General features: G+C 47.9%; 1 protein-coding gene and 1 long non-coding RNA gene across 2 annotated transcripts in view; one reads left to right on the forward strand and one right to left on the reverse strand.

Moving 5' to 3' along the window:
- The window catches only part of LOC111247472 (uncharacterized), a 45,813-nt gene extending 33,018 nt beyond the window's left edge, over positions 1-12,795 (reverse strand). The window contains exon 1 of the mRNA XM_086984711.1: positions 12,105-12,795. Within this exon, the coding sequence (XP_086840837.1) occupies positions 12,105-12,188 (84 nt within the window). The 5' untranslated portion in view covers positions 12,189-12,795. The remainder of the gene's footprint in view (positions 1-12,104) is intronic.
- The window catches only part of LOC147756833 (uncharacterized), a 50,443-nt gene continuing 38,113 nt past the window's right edge, over positions 5,488-17,817 (forward strand). The window contains exon 1 of the long non-coding RNA XR_015324571.1: positions 5,488-8,993. This is a non-coding gene — a long non-coding RNA (uncharacterized LOC147756833). The remainder of the gene's footprint in view (positions 8,994-17,817) is intronic.

Consider the following 17,817-nt stretch of genomic DNA (forward strand, 5'->3'; position numbering starts at 1 on the left):
CAAGCTTAATTATATACTATTCTGAATTTAGGAAACGTATCTCATCGTTTGCTCGTACCAAAGATATGGCCACCTCTTTTATACGAACATTAAGTAATATACTTATTAAGTTACCAGGGGATAATGCTCAACATGGTTAAACATATCAAACTTCTTTCCGGCACTGAACTCGGATGCTGATTAATTTAGATAATATTATACGAGATGAATGTTCTCGCAGTTTCCATTGCATTATATAATCAATACCCAGCTCCATTATTATGTATGTACTGGTGTCGCAGACCCAGGTCATGTTCAGATATTATATGTGCGTAATGTTTGTTGGGTAAAGAATGGTTGCTGTTCTTGCCATTGCATTGACAGACATTGCATTAGGGTTATGGCAGGATTTTGTGTTTTCAAGCACATTTATTCTCAAGTGAAGTACCACCGTCGCATGAGGAATAGAACGAGCGCGATCGATGTTATTCCTCTTGCCGTTGTTGTCCGCGGGGATGCTGTGAAACCTGTACGCTTTTATGTATGCAAGGCGCAGAGATGGCAGGCTAGCGCAAGCAGCCGGGTGACGGCTAACGTCGCTGAGAGCAGATACCCCTACCGCTTAAGGGGTAGCCCCGACGAATGCCGCCAGCTTCGCCGCAGCGGTTCGGTAGAAATAGGCATCTTGGAAGCCAACGTCCGTTCCCATAAAGAACAGTGCCGTTGCTCTTCCACCTAGTTATTTCCTGTGTCCTGTCCCCTCCCATTTACGTAGACCTGGAGCGTCACAGAAGTGTGGATGGTAACGATTCATTTTAGCGAGTATTCGTATAATACAGGCCTATACTTGAACATAAATATGGAAGTTGCTCTCAAGCAATAGTATCGATAATGAAAACTTGTATAAAACGAATGTGAAAACAAACTTTAGTGTAAAAACAAAATTTTACAGAGGTAAAAACAGTTTTTTTTTTAGCGAATTAGATGCTAACAACATATTGGATTTTTACATCTTGCTTGGAGTTAGTTTTTGCGGACATATGAAGTTCGTAAACGCTGTTTGAAAGACCACGCCAGGTGTTAACTCCGTTTAAAGTACTTGGGAACATAAATTTTTTAAAAACACACAAACAATTTTTTTGCTGCCGACAAAAATATCGCTGTAAAATATATTATAAACACCTAATTTAGGAATGTCTCTATATTATAGCCGAACATATATTTGACGGGCAGCAACAATTTGACTAAGGTCGCTCTTGGGATCGCCGTTTTCCGCATCTATCTTCAGTGCAGCATGGTAATACGCCTATTTGCTCATCACAATGCATTACCATACTTTTTTCCAAATTGCCATGTGGTCAAGACCGTCCCTACGGCACAACTTCTTTTCTTATTATCTTTCCTTGTTTATTTTATTTTGTTCTATATTGATAAACTAAAAAAATGTTTTTAAAAAACGATACAGCGACTTCTACTGGGATTCGCCGTTTTTTGTTCTGATCTTTCATTACGAATCTCAACAAGTACTCGCTTCATCCCATCATTTCTACGTAATTCCCATATGACATGCCCATTGGTTTTCCAGAAGTTACCGTTCAGCCGTAAGAGTCTCTTTCTATTTTTATATTTTGTTTATCACCAAATGGAGTTCATAGAAATATACCAATGTCGTAATAGCAGCGTTTCACTGAACGTCTAAGATCCTTGCAAACTTTGTATGGTGGCATCTTGCTGGCGTGCACGTACTGCGCCATTGGCAGCCCTCCAGCAACGCGTTATCACGCGATCCCATTACAGCCTAAACTACTGTATTCTGACGAAGTTCGGCGTCGATTCGCCCAGAAACTTCAGCTAAGCAGGCATACGTGCATCGCACGTGTACGGACATCAGCAGGAACAACGGCTAACGCCATGTACGCTTCTACGTCGCTAGTCTCCACTGTTCCGACGTGGTCACGACGCTGCGGGTTACCAGTGCTAGCACGAGAACGTCGTACCCCAATGCTAGTATAAACATGACGTCGATATCATCCGCGGTGACGACGTCAACGTCGTCGCCTATGCACGACACTGCATGCATGGCACTAGCAGTCGCGGTGACGTCGCGAAGCGACTGCCGTCCTGCTAGTGGTGATAGTGGTGCGGCCGCTTGGGTCGGTTCGTTGCTGTTCTGACGGCAGTGGCGAACTGCTGCTCACCGCTGGTGGCTGCCTGCCGGGTCCACCGCTGTGGAGCTATCTGCTGCAAAAAAGAGGCGCTGTGTCCGGCCTGGACAGGCTATCCGCGGCAGGGGAGTTCGCCTTCGACAGATCCTCCCAACCTCTCGCAGCAAGGACATCCATCAGGAAGCCCTTAACTGCATCGAACCCAGTATCTCCGTGCCGCGCTAGACGGAGACCGTCATCACGTTGGCTACCGTGACCGTCGCACGTTTCTCGCAAGACATCGTGAAATTTTCGCCATCCTCCTGCCTCGGAAACCCGTCACGTCGACTATGCGTTTAAGCGGGTCAGCTGTCTCTTTCGTCTAGCCGATCGCACCATCTCTGGGCTTTCTTCCAATCCGTCGATCGTTCTATCTCGCCTGCTTCCCTGCCGGCCTGCTTCTGCTGCCTCCCTGCCTGCCATCTAGCCAGCCGCCAGTCACAAAGCGGACGCGAGAAGGGTGGCGCGGCGGGGCAGCCAGCGGCAGCTATGGCCGCTGCGGCGGTAACAGCAGCAGCAGCAGCAGCAGCAGCATCAGCAGCAGCAGCAGCAGCATCAGCAGCAGCAGCAGCAGCAGCAGCAGCAGCAGCAGGAGCCACCGGGCCAAACCAGCGAGCGAACGAACGAACGAACGAACGAACGAACGAGCAGCCAGCGAGCAGCGAGAGAGTAAGGGAGCGAGCGACCGGCAGAGCGCAGCAGAAACGGTGGCGGCGGCAGCGGCCGTAGTGGTGGTGGTAGTAGCGGCAGAGCGCCAGAGACCCACCCGCACCGAGCAGCGAACGCCGTCGAGCAGAGGCAGAGGCGAGGAGCAGCCAGCGAGCTGCTGCTAGCTGCCCCTTCCCCGCTTATTTCCCCTCCTCCCCGCCACCCCCACTCCGCGCACAACGTCCCCCTCCCTCCACCCTCCTGCTGGCCGAGATGCTGCCTGCCTGCTTGGCTCTACGCTTGCTGGCTGGCTGGCAGCAGTGTGGAGCGGTAGAGGAGAGCTGCCTGCCAGAGAGGCAGACCGAGCAGGCGGGCGGGCGGGCGAACGAACGAATGAACGAACGAACGAACGAACTCCCTACAGCCTGAGGCCTGCTTGCTGTCTAGCTAGCTGCTTCAGCCTGTGTTGGCTGCCTGCCTGGGTCGTGCTGGGTGCATGGCCTGCCTGCAGCACGCAGGCCTGCGAGGCTCCTTGCCTGTTTCAGGCCGTCGGCCGAACGGCAGGAAGGCTGCCGGGGCTGTAGGGCAGGCAAGCAGTAAGCCACATACGGGCTGTATAGCTGCGAGCCTTCACCAGAGTAGAAGTGGCAGACTTGAGGCAAGCAGGCGTGCTTACCGGCTGCCCGGTCGGTCTCAAGCCTGGTTGCCTGCCTTTGCCCTCCTCACAGCCTCACTTCTAGCGCTAGCTGGCTGTCCTACGGTTGAAGGAAGAGACTGTGTCGGATAGGTGGTAACCCCCGATTTCCCTGTATCGCCTTTCCCGACTGCCTGCTACTCTCTTGCCCCTTCCGACCAAGCAAGCAGACAGGCTGGTCCGTAGGCAACGGCCAGAAGCAGTAGATGGCTGGCTGACGGTGCGGGAACATCTAGTCGGCCAGTCGGCCAACGAATGAGCAAGAGCCTGAAGGCAAGGGCGGGAGTGGCAGGAAGCTTCAGGCCGAAACAGCAAGTGAACGAACGGACGAGCTAGCGACCGACCGGCATGGACAGGGCGCGCCGTTGGGGCGAGGGGTAGAGGAGATCGGGAGACAGCAGGGGCCCTAGTGGTAGTAGCGGCAGCCGCGAAAGAGACAGCAGTGGCTATGACTGTTACGGGTTATAGCGGCCTGGCTCGTTGGCTGCCTGCTTGCCTGCAGTGGGGCAATGGCAGCGGAAAGGGGGGGGGGGGGGAATGAGGCACGAAGAACGAGAAACCAACCAAGAATTGGGGGAATTTAGGGGCAAGCGGGAGGAAAGATAGGTGGGCCTGGCCAGTAGCTTGCACACTCCCCTCTGCCTGCTGCTTAGAGGGGAATAGGCGCTTGGGGTGAAGTAGGGTTCGGGTAAGAGCGTAGAGAGGGCGAAACAGCGAAAACAGGGCTCACAGACTTGCTGGCTGGTTCGTTCGCTTTTGGTTAGACTCATTGGGATAGCGGGATGCAGCAACGGAACGGCCCAATGCTGCTTGTAGTGGTAGTAGTGACTCCAGCAGCGAGTGGAGTAGCACGATAACCCACATCCCCCTTCCGAGCACCACCAATGCCGCTGATACAGCCACTGCCACCGCGCAGTGGCTGTCAGCAGCAGCAGCAGTACCAGAAGCAGCAGCAGCAGTCCATACCATCGTTCGAGTCTGCTGCCCACGACAGAGAGCCTCCAAAAGCAGCAACCAGACGCCCCAAAAGCACCCCTTAAGCCTAGCGCCCAAACGACACGCTGACCACCCGACTAACCGGACGCTCGTTCATGCATTCACCTAGTGCTTCTAGCAGCAGCAACTCCATCGCAGTCTGGTTGCTTGCTTACTTTCTCGATGCCAGCAATGAAGTGGCAGTAAGTAGAAGGGCAAACCGCCCCGTCTGTCCAAAGGCTTTCGTCTGCGTACTAACTGGCTTGCTGACTGGACGGTACCTAACTGACTGCATGGCTGCCTGAATTCCTTGTATCGTGCAAATGCTTATCGCCGTTACTGCTAAAAGTCCGCTGCTCATAATCGCCGCTACCACTCTCACCGCTGCTACCGTCGTTGGGCACTGCCACACCCCGGCATTCTTGCGCGTAGGGGTTGTTGTATGGGCTAGTAGAATTGGGTCGGATGGTGGGACATCAGAAGACGACACGAGTTGGGAAAAGAAAGGTGCCAGGAACATTTCAGGCCGTTCATCACCATGGCCACTCAGACAAGCTGCTGCCTTCCAGCAAACAGAACGGCGGAAAGGCACATACGTACGTAAGAGAACGAACTAACGAATCAGCGACACCCCACACATATATACAGACGGATAGAGACACTGAGTCCGTCTGTAGCGGCAAAATTCAAATCATCATTACCATCATCGATAATATCAACATCAGAGTCATCTCTTACTTCATCAAAATCATCATCGCCGTTCCTGTCATCATCGACATTATTATGGCGGCTATCAAGAACATAGCCATCGTGGTCGTCACGAAACGAATGAAACGATGACGAAAGCAGAGGCAAAAAGGGAGATTGGAGAATGTGAGATTCGAAATCGTCGCGTAAACTACGCAATACCTGTATGTTACTGAGAAATTTGCGATGCGAGGATAGATTGAAGGACAGCTTACAGCAACATAGAGATAAAAAGGAAAATCCACTTGTTTAGTCCAATTGTAGACCACCGGTGGGTCGACTCCGCTAAAACTTCACTTTTAATTGAGACCTTAAATTTTAATTTTGGCTAGCTACTAGAAATTGATCAAAAACCGGTTCTGCTTTGTGGCGTTCGTCGAATACACGTAGATGAATTCCTATAAATAAACGCTAGGAGTAGTCAGTTAGGGGATAGTTCAGTATATAGCACGTCCAGAAGTGCTTCGCTTGAGTTCGCCATTGGGCGTACGTAATTCAGTGAAATGACCAGTTTCCGTTATCAGCAGCCGCATCCTTTCCACGTTGCTTTCGTGGAGGAGATATGGCTTCTCCTTCGAGCGCGACACCGAAAAATAGGAAATGTCGTACCACACAACCGTTCCAAAGTACCACGAAAGTAACATCACGTTATCTTTTTCGCGAAACGTTAAAATTTAGCGAACTCTTACATATCAGGCAGGCAAAATCTATAGCCATAATATGTGAAGATCACGCTGGCCTTGTTCGTGGCCTGGCTGCTATTTCTATCGATTTGATACGTTGCCGTCGTCGTCGCAGTTGCGACTTTCTGTGACGATAGCTGCTCGGTGACGCTCGCTGTACCATCTCCTCGTTATCGCTCGTGAGAGACCCGGCGAGCTACGCCGACGGGTCGCCCGAAACCAACATAACTCGCTAGATCTATACGTATTCTCGATGGCTCGCTTTAAAAATGGATATTTCTGCTCCTTGTGACATCGCACGAACAGCAACGGTGGTAACAACTAATGGAAGTGTGTGAAGTATAAAATTTAAAACGGCAGCTGCTAACTCGTCGTCGTAATAGTCCATCGTTTGGAACATCGATAGACAGCATAATGACATGCGTAAATAAATAAACTTCTCGGGCTTTCAGTTGGCTACCGCTGCTTCATACATTTAGCTAACAGCGCGTAATGAAATGTTTATAGTTTGGAGCCTGGACAACCTCATGTGTCCCTGGATTCAGCAGAGGTGAACACGTTAACACCACACCATTACGGGTTCGATGAAGTCCAGTGAAACTGCTCAGAGTCGGACGGGATCTATTGTAGTTAGATTTGTTTCGAAATGCTTCATAACGTTCAGCCGTGCTCGTTCTGCCTAAGTATATCAATCAGTTGCAAATCGTCATACCAGATCGACGCTTCAGGCTAAGGTTAACTATACCGCATACGCGTTACGTTTTACATCCACGCGATGTAATAATAAAATCTAGTAGTAGTTCAACTTCGATCATTTTGATCTAAGCTTAAATATTTTCTCTATTATACACAGGTTATTAACTAATGCCGTTAACGTTTATAATAGCTACGGCCTTAAAGGGAAACTCAATTAATCCAACAGTACCGCAACAGAGACGCGACAGTGGCTTTTGCCTGTTCCTCTTTTATTCTTCTTTTCAATTTGTTTTTATTATTACTTTTACTAGAACTTTATTTAGTTCGCCAATCTACTGACAACGAATATGCACCAGGCCAATACCTAAGCTGTAAGTACTGCTCTGCCTGTTTTAATGTCCTGCGGTGTCGCTTGTTGCTGTTTTTTCCGAGAGCAACGCCTGCCCCTTTCTGCTTTCTTTCCCGCTGACGACTACACGATCGAGAACACCCCATTTTGGTTACCCCAGTTCCACGGGTTCTCCTGGCCGAGAGTGCTACGACGTTTCGTCAGTCTGCTAGCCGACTCTTTTCGTAGTGAAAACGATATTATAGACATTATACGAGTACTCCTCATTGAGTTACTGCCGGTGGCTGCCGTCGGTAGAAGTGGCTGACGCTTCGTTCGTAGCCCTGTTGGCCTTAGCGTGCGTGACGTGTTTCGTGCGCAAGCCATACGCCCTCGTCGGCGTTACTTTGTCGACTAGACGACCATACTTGACAGGCTTACTGACGATTACCATACGCTAGTATTGTTATTATCACCCGTGCTTTCATCCAGCACTAACTGACCGGCCGGGTCGGCGGCCAACTCCTGGCCACGTTGGCGCGCACGTCGTCCTATCAACCCGCCACAGTCTGATACAGCCACATTATACCATTTGACGGCTATACAACTAACGCAATAGCGCAGGGAGTTGGATACGAAAGCAGCAGCCCCGCCACCGCGACGACAAAGATGCTAGTAACGACTGCCATAGTCGCTACGTACATACGTTTGATAGAAGCGATTCGAACGCAACAAGCAGCACTAGTCAACATCGTAGCGGCGGTCACAGAACGGTACGCTTCTATAAGGCCGTCGTAATATGGCTATGGCAACGGCAGCGACTGAAGAAGCGGAGCGGTGGCGCTACCACTGCGGCAGCAGCGGTGTCTATTCATCCTCCGCGACGGCAGTGGTTGACACAGATGAGCTAAATCAAGCTAAACTACACGGCATAAAGTCGAGATAGGCCGTGTTACGCTGTCCTGTCTTGTCCTGTACCTGCGGCCGGTTCGTCACATTTCTCTGATAGAAACAGCAGCCAGCCATAAACAGAGATCAAGCCATTTTAACGAAAACGCAAGCGTACGGGCAGAGAGACATCGATAGGCTCACTCATAGAGAGATACATACGCAGACATATAGACAGGCGCGCAAAGACGCACATACAATGTTCTACCGATTAAACCAGCTGCAAAAGCAGCAGCAGCGCCATACGACGTAGATAACAAAGATGACGTTGACGCTGACAGCAGCGACACGTCGTCTTGAGTTGACGACGACGACGACAACGCGGATGAACAACGCAAGAAAAATAGGATGAGAAAACCAACAAGAAAATGAAAAAAAGTTCAAGTAACGACAACATCAGCTATTTTTTCCAATGGTGATAGTACAGATGTCGGTGGTGACTGCAGTTGTACGGCGACACTATCGAAAAATATTGCAACGGCGATGTTAACTGGAGCTTTTGTGGGATAAACTTTTTGATTGAGTCCGATTTGAATGAAAATCTCGAAGAGGATGTGGATTAAAGGCCATTACACGGATCACATGCCTCACCATGACCGATGCGAGGCTATCCGCTAATCGCACCTTAATACGAAATCAAGACAAAAAAAATGGCAGTTTAATTGATAGAGCTGTTGTCAGATTGAGAATTTTAAGGGTTGTCTGCGCCGATCTACCAGGGAGTGCTATGGCGCTGTACTTTCTGCTTGTAAAGCATTAGCTTACAGGCCATGTAGATGTTGGCGAGTGAATTAACCTATTAATGCTGCTTCGTTCAATAATAACTTAAAGTAAGTTCTAATTGTTATGAATAACTTCGGGAACAGATGCTTCTAATAAATTCTATTCATGTGGAGCTGTACTTATATTTGGGCACTTGTACCAAAATCATATTCTGCTTTGCAAATTTAGCCAGTTCCCATTACATGGAAGCGGTTCGTAATGTTACCCGTTAAGTTCAAGCGTGCTTGTTAAGCTACTATATCCTTGTTTCGTCAATGGCAGTCGAGCTAGCAAAAGGTCCCCGACGATCTCACGGCTACTATATCCAAGTAAGTAACAAAGCTTCGCGATTTCTGCGGCTCGTCCGGTGTGTCACCACCCTCCCTATGGAGTTCTTGTCTTCGCCCTACGACCCCAACCCAGTATATATGTATACATATAAGCAAGTGGGCACCATATTCCGGATCCACAGACCCAAATATACGACACTAGCTCACTCAGATGTCAGAGTGTTAGAAATTTTGACTACGAAAGAACCGCGTCAGAGCCAATGGACGCTCAACTCAATTCACTCGTCGATCCCTGCGCGGTCACTAGGGATGTTCCTTGAATCTGGGTTTATCTAAATTGTAACTGGGTTATTTTTGTTTACCAGTTTTAATAACCATTCGACATATTTGCTTTTTCATTGAAACACCAGCAATAATTTGCTTCTGCTTTGCGAATTACCTTTGGACCGTTAAAACTGCAGCGGTAATAGTTTTGAACGCAATCACCATCCTGTCCATTAGTTGTGGCCATGTCATACATGCACAAGAATACATGTTTTTTTTTTCGCTTCTTTATCTGCACACACTTCTTCGTATACAATATCTTTAAGAATTGTAGGAAGCTAAAAAAAAAAAAGCTAACGACCTTTTTTGCCTAATCTCAGCCCTGTCGCCGCCTTACGCCTAGCAACGCTACCTTGAATCATCTAAGAAGCATTGCATCGCTAAGTCCCAGATAGACAAATACGCCCATAAGCCGCGTTTTAGGGGTACAAGTATCTCATTGGGTTTCGGGGTTTTTTTAATTTTATAGAATCTGCTAGCCCCTTGCCTCTAAAGCTGTTCCAGCCACACTGGCTGTAGCTGGAGCTGTTGTTACTGCAGGCCACTGCCGGCCGAAGTAGTCGACTGTCGTGGCCTACTATCGACAGACCACTGTAGCCACCACAACAAAGATTTCGGCGCCTGCGGACCAACTAGAAACGTGCGCGACCGCACGGCAAACGTGCTTCACACACAGATATAACATTAAACGGAGCCGTAGACCAGCCATAGGCCGGCCATAAACAAAGCGAGCAAAGTCGCCGTAGAACAACACAGCGTCATCTCATCGTATCTTAAAACGGCAGCAGCGTCCAGCATAACTAGCGCAACAGCTACGGCACTCGTATACGGCCGACCAGCAAGCAGCGCATCGAAGCGACCAAGCAATCGCCGCCTGCACAAGCAGCTCGTAGCGTTAAGAGATACATACGGGAAAGCTTGTCGAGTTTGCCCGTTGAGCCCTGATGGCGCCACTCAACTGACTACGATCGGCTTCACCGCCCGTGGCGCCATCTGGTCGCCGGGACGATTTGGTGCTTTGCCCGTGTCGACCCGCTCTTCGCCCGTACTGCCGTTGCTGTGACTGCTGGCTGGCCAACGTGCAGGAGCGCATTGACTCTCTGTTAACTGCTGTTTCTATGCATTTCTATACAGACGGTTGGTCCGTCTCGCTGGCTGTTGCCTCGCTGCCATTTCCGCGACTGGTAGCGATGTCGGCAACAGCTAGTCGAGTAGCCTTCGAAAAAGGACATTTTGGCCGGCTGTACTTCGTAAGGAAATGGGGAAGCACGAGAGCGTGCAAGTCTGGCAGCAACGGTAGTAGTGACGGCAGTAGCAGTAAGCGGCGGACCAGGCTGCCGCCAAACATCGCGGCAGTACGAGTAGTCGAGTGGGTTGTTTTGTTCACACTAGTGGCTTTGGCAAGATGCTGTTGATGCGGTGTTTTGCTATAATTTTGGTTTATTTGCTGCTGCTGTGAACAGCAGCAGCACTGTTGCGGTAGGACCAACGAACGTTGACAGCTGTAGACAGGACTTCTTGGTACTCGATCGCGGTCGACACGGGTAGAACGGGTCTGGCATTTGAGCTGCATTGGTGTTTTTCGTCTGCTTGGTCTGCCACCTATGGATGCGGGTCTGTGAACGCTTGGGTATTTCTTTTGGCGGGCAACAACTCCGTACACGAAAGGCCTGTCTGCCTGTCCGATTAACTGGCCGACCGTAACCGCTGCCAATGTTAGTTGTTGTTATTGTTGGAGCTCTCGTAGACCTCTGCAACCTGCTGCTGTGGGATAGAGTCAACTCGTTAGCCAGCTGTGCATAGCATAAGACAAACGGACACAGTGGCCACTATACAGACATGTCGGCAGGCCATAGCCGTTTTTCAGGCCTTAGTTTGTCGTGGCCGATCTACGAACGATGCTTGCTCGACACCTGTCTTAGAAAACTAGTTCTAATAATTTGATGTTGTAAAGTATAAAAATGCACCACTTGGTTTGTTGCTCTAAAAGATCAGATGGAGGTAGAAGTGACGAGATCGAAAACTGGGACAGTTACATCCGTAATGCATGTCCCCAAGGTGCGACAATGTACCGCTATGCTACGTTTCCGATGGTTACTAACGAAAGCAGCAGCTAAATTGGACAAGCGCCCTAGCAGTCGCAACGGTCAATTCCGCTAATGTAAACGATGATAAAGGGAAAAAGGAAAAACCTAGAGAAGGCCTGACTGGTTGTTCGAGGCAGCGATAATGGCGTTAGCGCCGACAGGGTAAATGGCGACCGACGAACGGAAAGGCCAATACGAGTCAAAGGAGAAACATTTATAAAATCAGAGAAGGGGCAATGGAAGACTACAGAAATAGAGAAGAGACGAAATAGGTGACGATGACAGATTGCGCAGTGTCCTAAAGTGAATCAACCAAAAGGAACAACCTGTGCGCCGAAGTTTATTGCTAAGACAAAAAACAAAATAGCGTCAATCAGATTTAAGTAGTAACGCTCCCGTGAGTTCCAATTACAGTCCCGATCTGTGCTCATGTGGGGAAAACATGTCAAACTTATGTAGCGTCGTCTGCTGTACGAAATTTCGTTTATGATCATTTCCCGTATAATACATGGAGGACATTCGTAGTATCTTCTGGATAACAGGGAATGTGAGCTTGGTAGATTTTGTCCTGCGCTATAAAAATAGGTGTCGAACTTCATAACGAAGCATAGTTCTTAGTGGAATAGACTTCGGCGTGGACTTAGACTGGCAGGTAATAGTTAAAAGTTTCATTGCAGCCAGCCTTTTCTTTTTTTAGACCTTCTAGGTTACCTTAAACCGTGGTATAGGATTTACTCACCTTGGTTCCACAAATCATATAGAATATATGTGAAATGTGTCGAACAAAAAAGTTTATCGAAAGCGGGTCGGCACATTTACGCATGGAGTGTTATACGTCACGGAAATACGTGCATGAAAATTGGCGTGAATATGTTGAAATTTCGAAAATCCAATCGCCAAGAAACAAGCACAAGATATCAGGTGTTACGTAGATCTATAGGCGTTGATATAAGAGCGTAATCATTTTGCGACGATTGGCTCAAAGCATCTCTTCCGACGAGAAGAAGACCCTTGACAGCTCGTTCGCTGTACGTCATTGTGATGATAAAAATTAACCGAAGCTGCTGTCCTACTTCCTTTTCGCCCTTATCTTATCTCTAGCTCGTTGCTTTCCCTTCTATAGCTTATCGGCGAACTGCGAAACTAGTGACAAAATGTAAGTAAGATAACTCTAGCATAACGTCGACAGCCGAAACGTCGTCCATCGCTGTTGTTTAGCTCGATTTGGCCTGTATTGCAACTGTTGAATCATAGTTGGCTAGCGACTCAATCGAAGTATACGCGTTTCCTATGGTTTGCACAGTCACGATTCAATATCAACACCATAACCACCGTCACAAGTATCGTCTGTTGAAGGCTGTACGTAACCAAGTAGGGCTCTGCCGCGTAAGCGTCACGTGATTACAATCATGCACGGAACACACTGAGTGATGAACTGTACAGCTTGTTATCGAGCAGTTTTAGCGCTAAGCCCCGGCATCGCGTCAGCGACTGGCCTTACAAGTGCGGTATACTAAGAAAAGGCGTACCGTATAGAGAGTTCACAGACCCACTACATATAATGTTTTTGGAAATCAGTAACCAAGAAAGAAACAATAAAAACAGAACCATTCACTAACACAACATTCCCTGTTCTACGTTTATTTTTCAGCAAAACTAACACCTATCGGCTATACGGCAGCGGTAACAGCGACGATATCAACATAAACACGTGGTCGTTGTTAACGACCACCAGTTCTGGAGATTTTTTCTCGAGACTGATTCGAGAAAGGACAAAAATTCAACGCAGAAAAGGCGTCTGATAAAGCTTCCGACCCCAATTTACCAGGAACTTCCAGGCTTTCGTGGCCCCTGCAGCGTGGCCGGTTGCCGAACGGCTGAGTGCGGATCCATCGTTGTCCGGGCAACACTAGCGGCAGCATCAGGCTCAGCATAGCCTTGCGTTGAACGACACAAGCATCAGCAGCGGCAGTTTCGCTGCCATATGTTTGATGGAAAGCAATGTTCTTCGTGTTCTAGTCACTTTTCCGCGCAAAATGGAATGCCGTCACAACTCAACGGAGATCTGGCTAGTAACGCAGTATCGAGAAATAGAGCCCCGGCTCTTCTAGCAAAAATCGCCGCAGATCACGGGGGCCTAGAACTTTGGTGACGGCTGCGAACCCAACGCCCATGCGAATTGTCTGCAAAAGCGAGCAGGCACGAGCGTGCTTGTGAAACGCTGGCGGAGACGCTGCTGATTCGAATGCTCTACGTCTTAGGCTTCTCAGCATCAGTTGCTGCTGCACATATGCACACACTGGCATATTCGTAAGCGTCCATACGTGTATGGCGCTACACGTTATGCAGGAGAAATATTTTAGTGGCTCTGAACAGCAATAACGGAGGTGACAACGATTAACGAATAGTCCTAGACGTACATGGTTAATTCATGTAGGCTACACAAAGCTAAAAAAGAATGCTATTATCCCATCTATCTGTCTGTTCATCCGTTGGCGCGTTCCATATTCGTTTGAGAATACTACATGTAGGTGTTGCTTCAGAGGAGCTGAACTGATCGCTGCAATTACAATCGTAGCAATTGCACTCACCTTCAGCATTACAGGATGCGGATTCTCAGAGCTATTGAAATGATACTGCGTAGAAATTCAAGGTGTAGCTACGGTTCATGCTGAGTTGCTATGATTTCGGAAACAACGGACCGGACCGGATGATACCTGTGGTTTACGGTAGCTAGCACAAGCAGTACTCAGCCGTTTGCTGAGTTCGTTTCAGCTGGCGTTAAAGTACATTCCTTCAGTCGTACTCGATGAGCCAGACGATGCGCTTCTCTACTTTTTTTTTTTAGCTATTCTTCGACATAATCCGTTACTTTCTAATTTTCGCCATGTCTACACGTCTGTGTCGAGGTACCCTGCGAGATTCGAACATTCGGTATTGCACGAAAAAAAACAGCCAATACCCGGGCGCTCACTGTGTGTTCCGCAGCAGGAGTTCGACGCCGCATTTTGCCCACCCAGCAATCCCAGCGCATATCGTGTATACGGTGATACTACTAGATGCCACTGCTAGTAATAGGACAAAATTATCCGTTCATTTTATCGTCTATCCCGTCAACGAGCGAGTGGTAGCATTGCGTCGTCTCACGAACGAACTGTAACGTTGCGAATATCGTGTCAACCGTTGTTGTTTAGCCTCTTTTGCCAGCGGCATAGTCCAGCCTGTCAGATTCAACTAATTCCTCTCTCGCTATCATCAAGGCCGCCCCATCGTTTCGACCTTCACCCCCGCTTTGGTCGCTCACATTCCATATCGAGTGCCTCTCCGGTTAGAATCTGTAGGCCATCTGTAGGTTTTCTGCTACAGTACTTGCTGTCTACAGCTCAAAGAAAAGGGCGAAGCCAAAGCTCCCTTTATTACGACCGATCTCTTGGCACATGAACGCCTGCTGTTGTGCTGTTTTGCCGCCAGTGGTCGCTCCGTTGGTCGTCCGACTATAGAACGGAGTGAGTCTGATTGCGTTTATGGTTCTATTTTGTACTATTCGGGCTTGATACAATGGTGCTGCACCTGGATGATCGTTCCACCTCAAGCGGCGATTCGTCCCTGAGGGGGCGCCCCACGCTCAAAACATAAGTGACTCCGAGCTCGGCTTAAAAGCCTCCAGTCTCAAGCTGACGCTGTCTTTGTTCTCTCCGGTTCTGTTTGGCTAGAGCAGAACCTCCTACAAGCATTGTGTAGGCTGGCTTGAATCAAGATTATTTGAAGGGTTGTTCGAGAGATGGTCACAGTATACAAGTAAAGCATTCAATGGAGACGCTTTTTGTTCAAAACGAACTCCACGACCGAAATGGAACGCACGCTGACCCAACGCTGAAGTCGCTCTCCCCTCCGTCCTGTGTTGCACATGTTCGTGCCGTTACATTTTTTTCATAGAATGATGGATGTCTTGGATCGCCACACCCTAGAGTCCGTTTAAGATACGATGCGATTATCGTCGGGTAGAAAGACTGACATTGAAGACGACTTCAATATAAACAAGACTGCCAAGACCTATTTATTTGTCAGGATTACCAGTGTCTTGAGGGTGACTCAAGTTATCTATTTAATTTATAAATCCATCAAATGTGTTAAGATCCCACCGAATGTGGTATAACGGTGAGTGGCAAAGGCGACCCTATTGGGCTTCAATACCTTAAAATTTAACATGGTAACTAGATTAAGCTTTTCTAAGAAAATAAGAGAAACTTACCAACATCAGCCTTAATGTGGTCCAATATTCACCTATTCTGAACGTTGTATGCTATATAATCTAAGAGGCGATAGATCTTCTAGTGTCTAACAAGAGGTAGTCACCTCTTTATCATGCAGCTTCTACTTAGCTAATCATAATCACCGCAGAACGGTTCAGCTTCGTTTGTGCATGTGTGTATATATAACTGCTTAGGGGTCATTTAGACATTGCTTGCAAGATTTCTATAAGAGAACTCTGCCTGCCTCCCTACAGATGTGCCTCAGCTGTGTGGAGATTCGGAAAAGGTCAAAGTCCACAAAGAGTCTCACTAGAGGTAGAAATGCTAAAATTGGGACAGCAAAGCTCTCTAAATCAAGTTACGTTCACTAGTGAAACTTTTTATTTTTTTCTGCTGTTTGAAGCTGCCTCAATTCGTGTTATACATATGGTCCAATGGCTTAAGCCTAACAGTCCGGTTACAGAGGCAATACAGAAAGAGCCTGTCCTCCTCAAAGATTGGAGTGGTTGGTCTCGGTCACCGGATCGAAGGATCTATGCACGCAGCTATGCAGAGGTCCGGGGGTCCCAGAAGCAGCAGCAGGGAGTTTTGGGAATAGCCGAGGCATAAAGCAGAGGGAAGAAATCGTGCTCTGAAAAGGGTAAACATGGCGGACACTGGAGAACGAAAAAGGAACAAAAGGGAAAGATAACGACGACGACGACGACGACAAGAACGAAACATGTGGAGAAAGAACGACAGCAGTGGAAAGAAATGAAGGCCAAGGTGGATGACGATAGCCGCGTAGACAAAGAAGGGTACAACAGCAGGGTCACGAAGGGAAAATAGGTTGTCAATGAAGCAGCGATTAGGGAAGGAGACACAAAGCAATTGCAGGATAGTGAGCACCAAGTAAAGGGAACTGAAGCGGCCCCTTTCGGATGTGAGTCGGACTAACATGGGTGTCGCAGAAAACGAGAATTATGACAACGATGACGCCATCGACGAAAACGCCGATAAAGACGAAGGGAAGTACTATTGAAGAGTGGCCCTAAAAAGTGGCTCATGGATTAGAGAAATGCCGTTGATGCGACTGCCGTAATCACTGTACCGCAAGTTTACGGATCAATGGGACCGGCAGTTTTGTAAACCTGGTCGAATAAGCGCAAATGGCGATCATAATAAACAAAGGGTAAAAAACAGGTCCATGACAGTTTGTTCTGATAGAAGAACATATAAACCAGGATATAAGTAAACTTTGAAGGCGATAGCTAATAGATCAAGTGCATGCAGGTGCTCGATAATAAGTGCGAAAAGGTCATGGATAGACCCTACGACGCGTTCAATGGATTTCGATTTAAAAGAAAGCTGGATTCGAGATGAATCATGAACGACTGATTTATGACACTTGTGGATTCGTATAAAGCATCTATTCAAAAGCAAACCCAAAAACGTATGAAGTATAATAGATCATGTAACGACAGAAAAAATTAAGATTCAATTGCACTTATATGCAACTACGAATCTTCATATTGTCTCGGTCAGCAAAAACCGGAACTAAGAAACTATAGGCATCTGTTCAGAGTTTTCAGTCTAGCCAATGCTAGACTGCGTTGTGTATCGTTAAGAGAACCTAGATAAAGGAAGCGAGAAAGCGTACCAATGCTGGAGCTGGCTAGACTTAGCTGGAACCCGTGGTTGTAATCAGGCGCTCTGCTGTTCCATCATTAACAAGGTGCGGCTGCAGTGGGACAGAGCGAACTGAAGGGAACGTTAAAGTGGGTTTTGCCCATATGTGGGTAGGAGGATGGCCAAGCAGTGGCATTGTTATATCTTTTACAGGAATTACACCCGTCTCTTTTCGTATCAAAGTAGGTTCTGTGCGTCGAAATTGGTTCTTACAAGCGTTCCATTGCTTGAGCTTCTGATTGCTGGTGATCTTCACTTATAGATATTGCTCCTGTCCTTATGCTTCTCTTCAGCATTTTCACTCTTTTAGCCACTTTTACCACTTCACTCAATAAGAAGATAGCCAGTCGATGTCGGCTAATATGAAGTAGTTACTTAATATAGGGCGGTACTCTGGTCAATATACTGAAATTATTAGTTCGTATAGGCCAGATTTATCACTTGCACAAGAATTTTATAGCGACTACCTACCTGTATTACGTGACGCTGATGCTCTTGAACTACCGGATGTAATACTATAGATAATACAGT

The sequence above is a fragment of the Varroa destructor genome, unplaced genomic scaffold (genome assembly GCF_002443255.2).
Source record: "Varroa destructor unplaced genomic scaffold, Vdes_3.0 BEIS01000003.1, whole genome shotgun sequence".
NCBI classification, from domain to species: Eukaryota; Metazoa; Arthropoda; class Arachnida; order Mesostigmata; family Varroidae; genus Varroa; species Varroa destructor.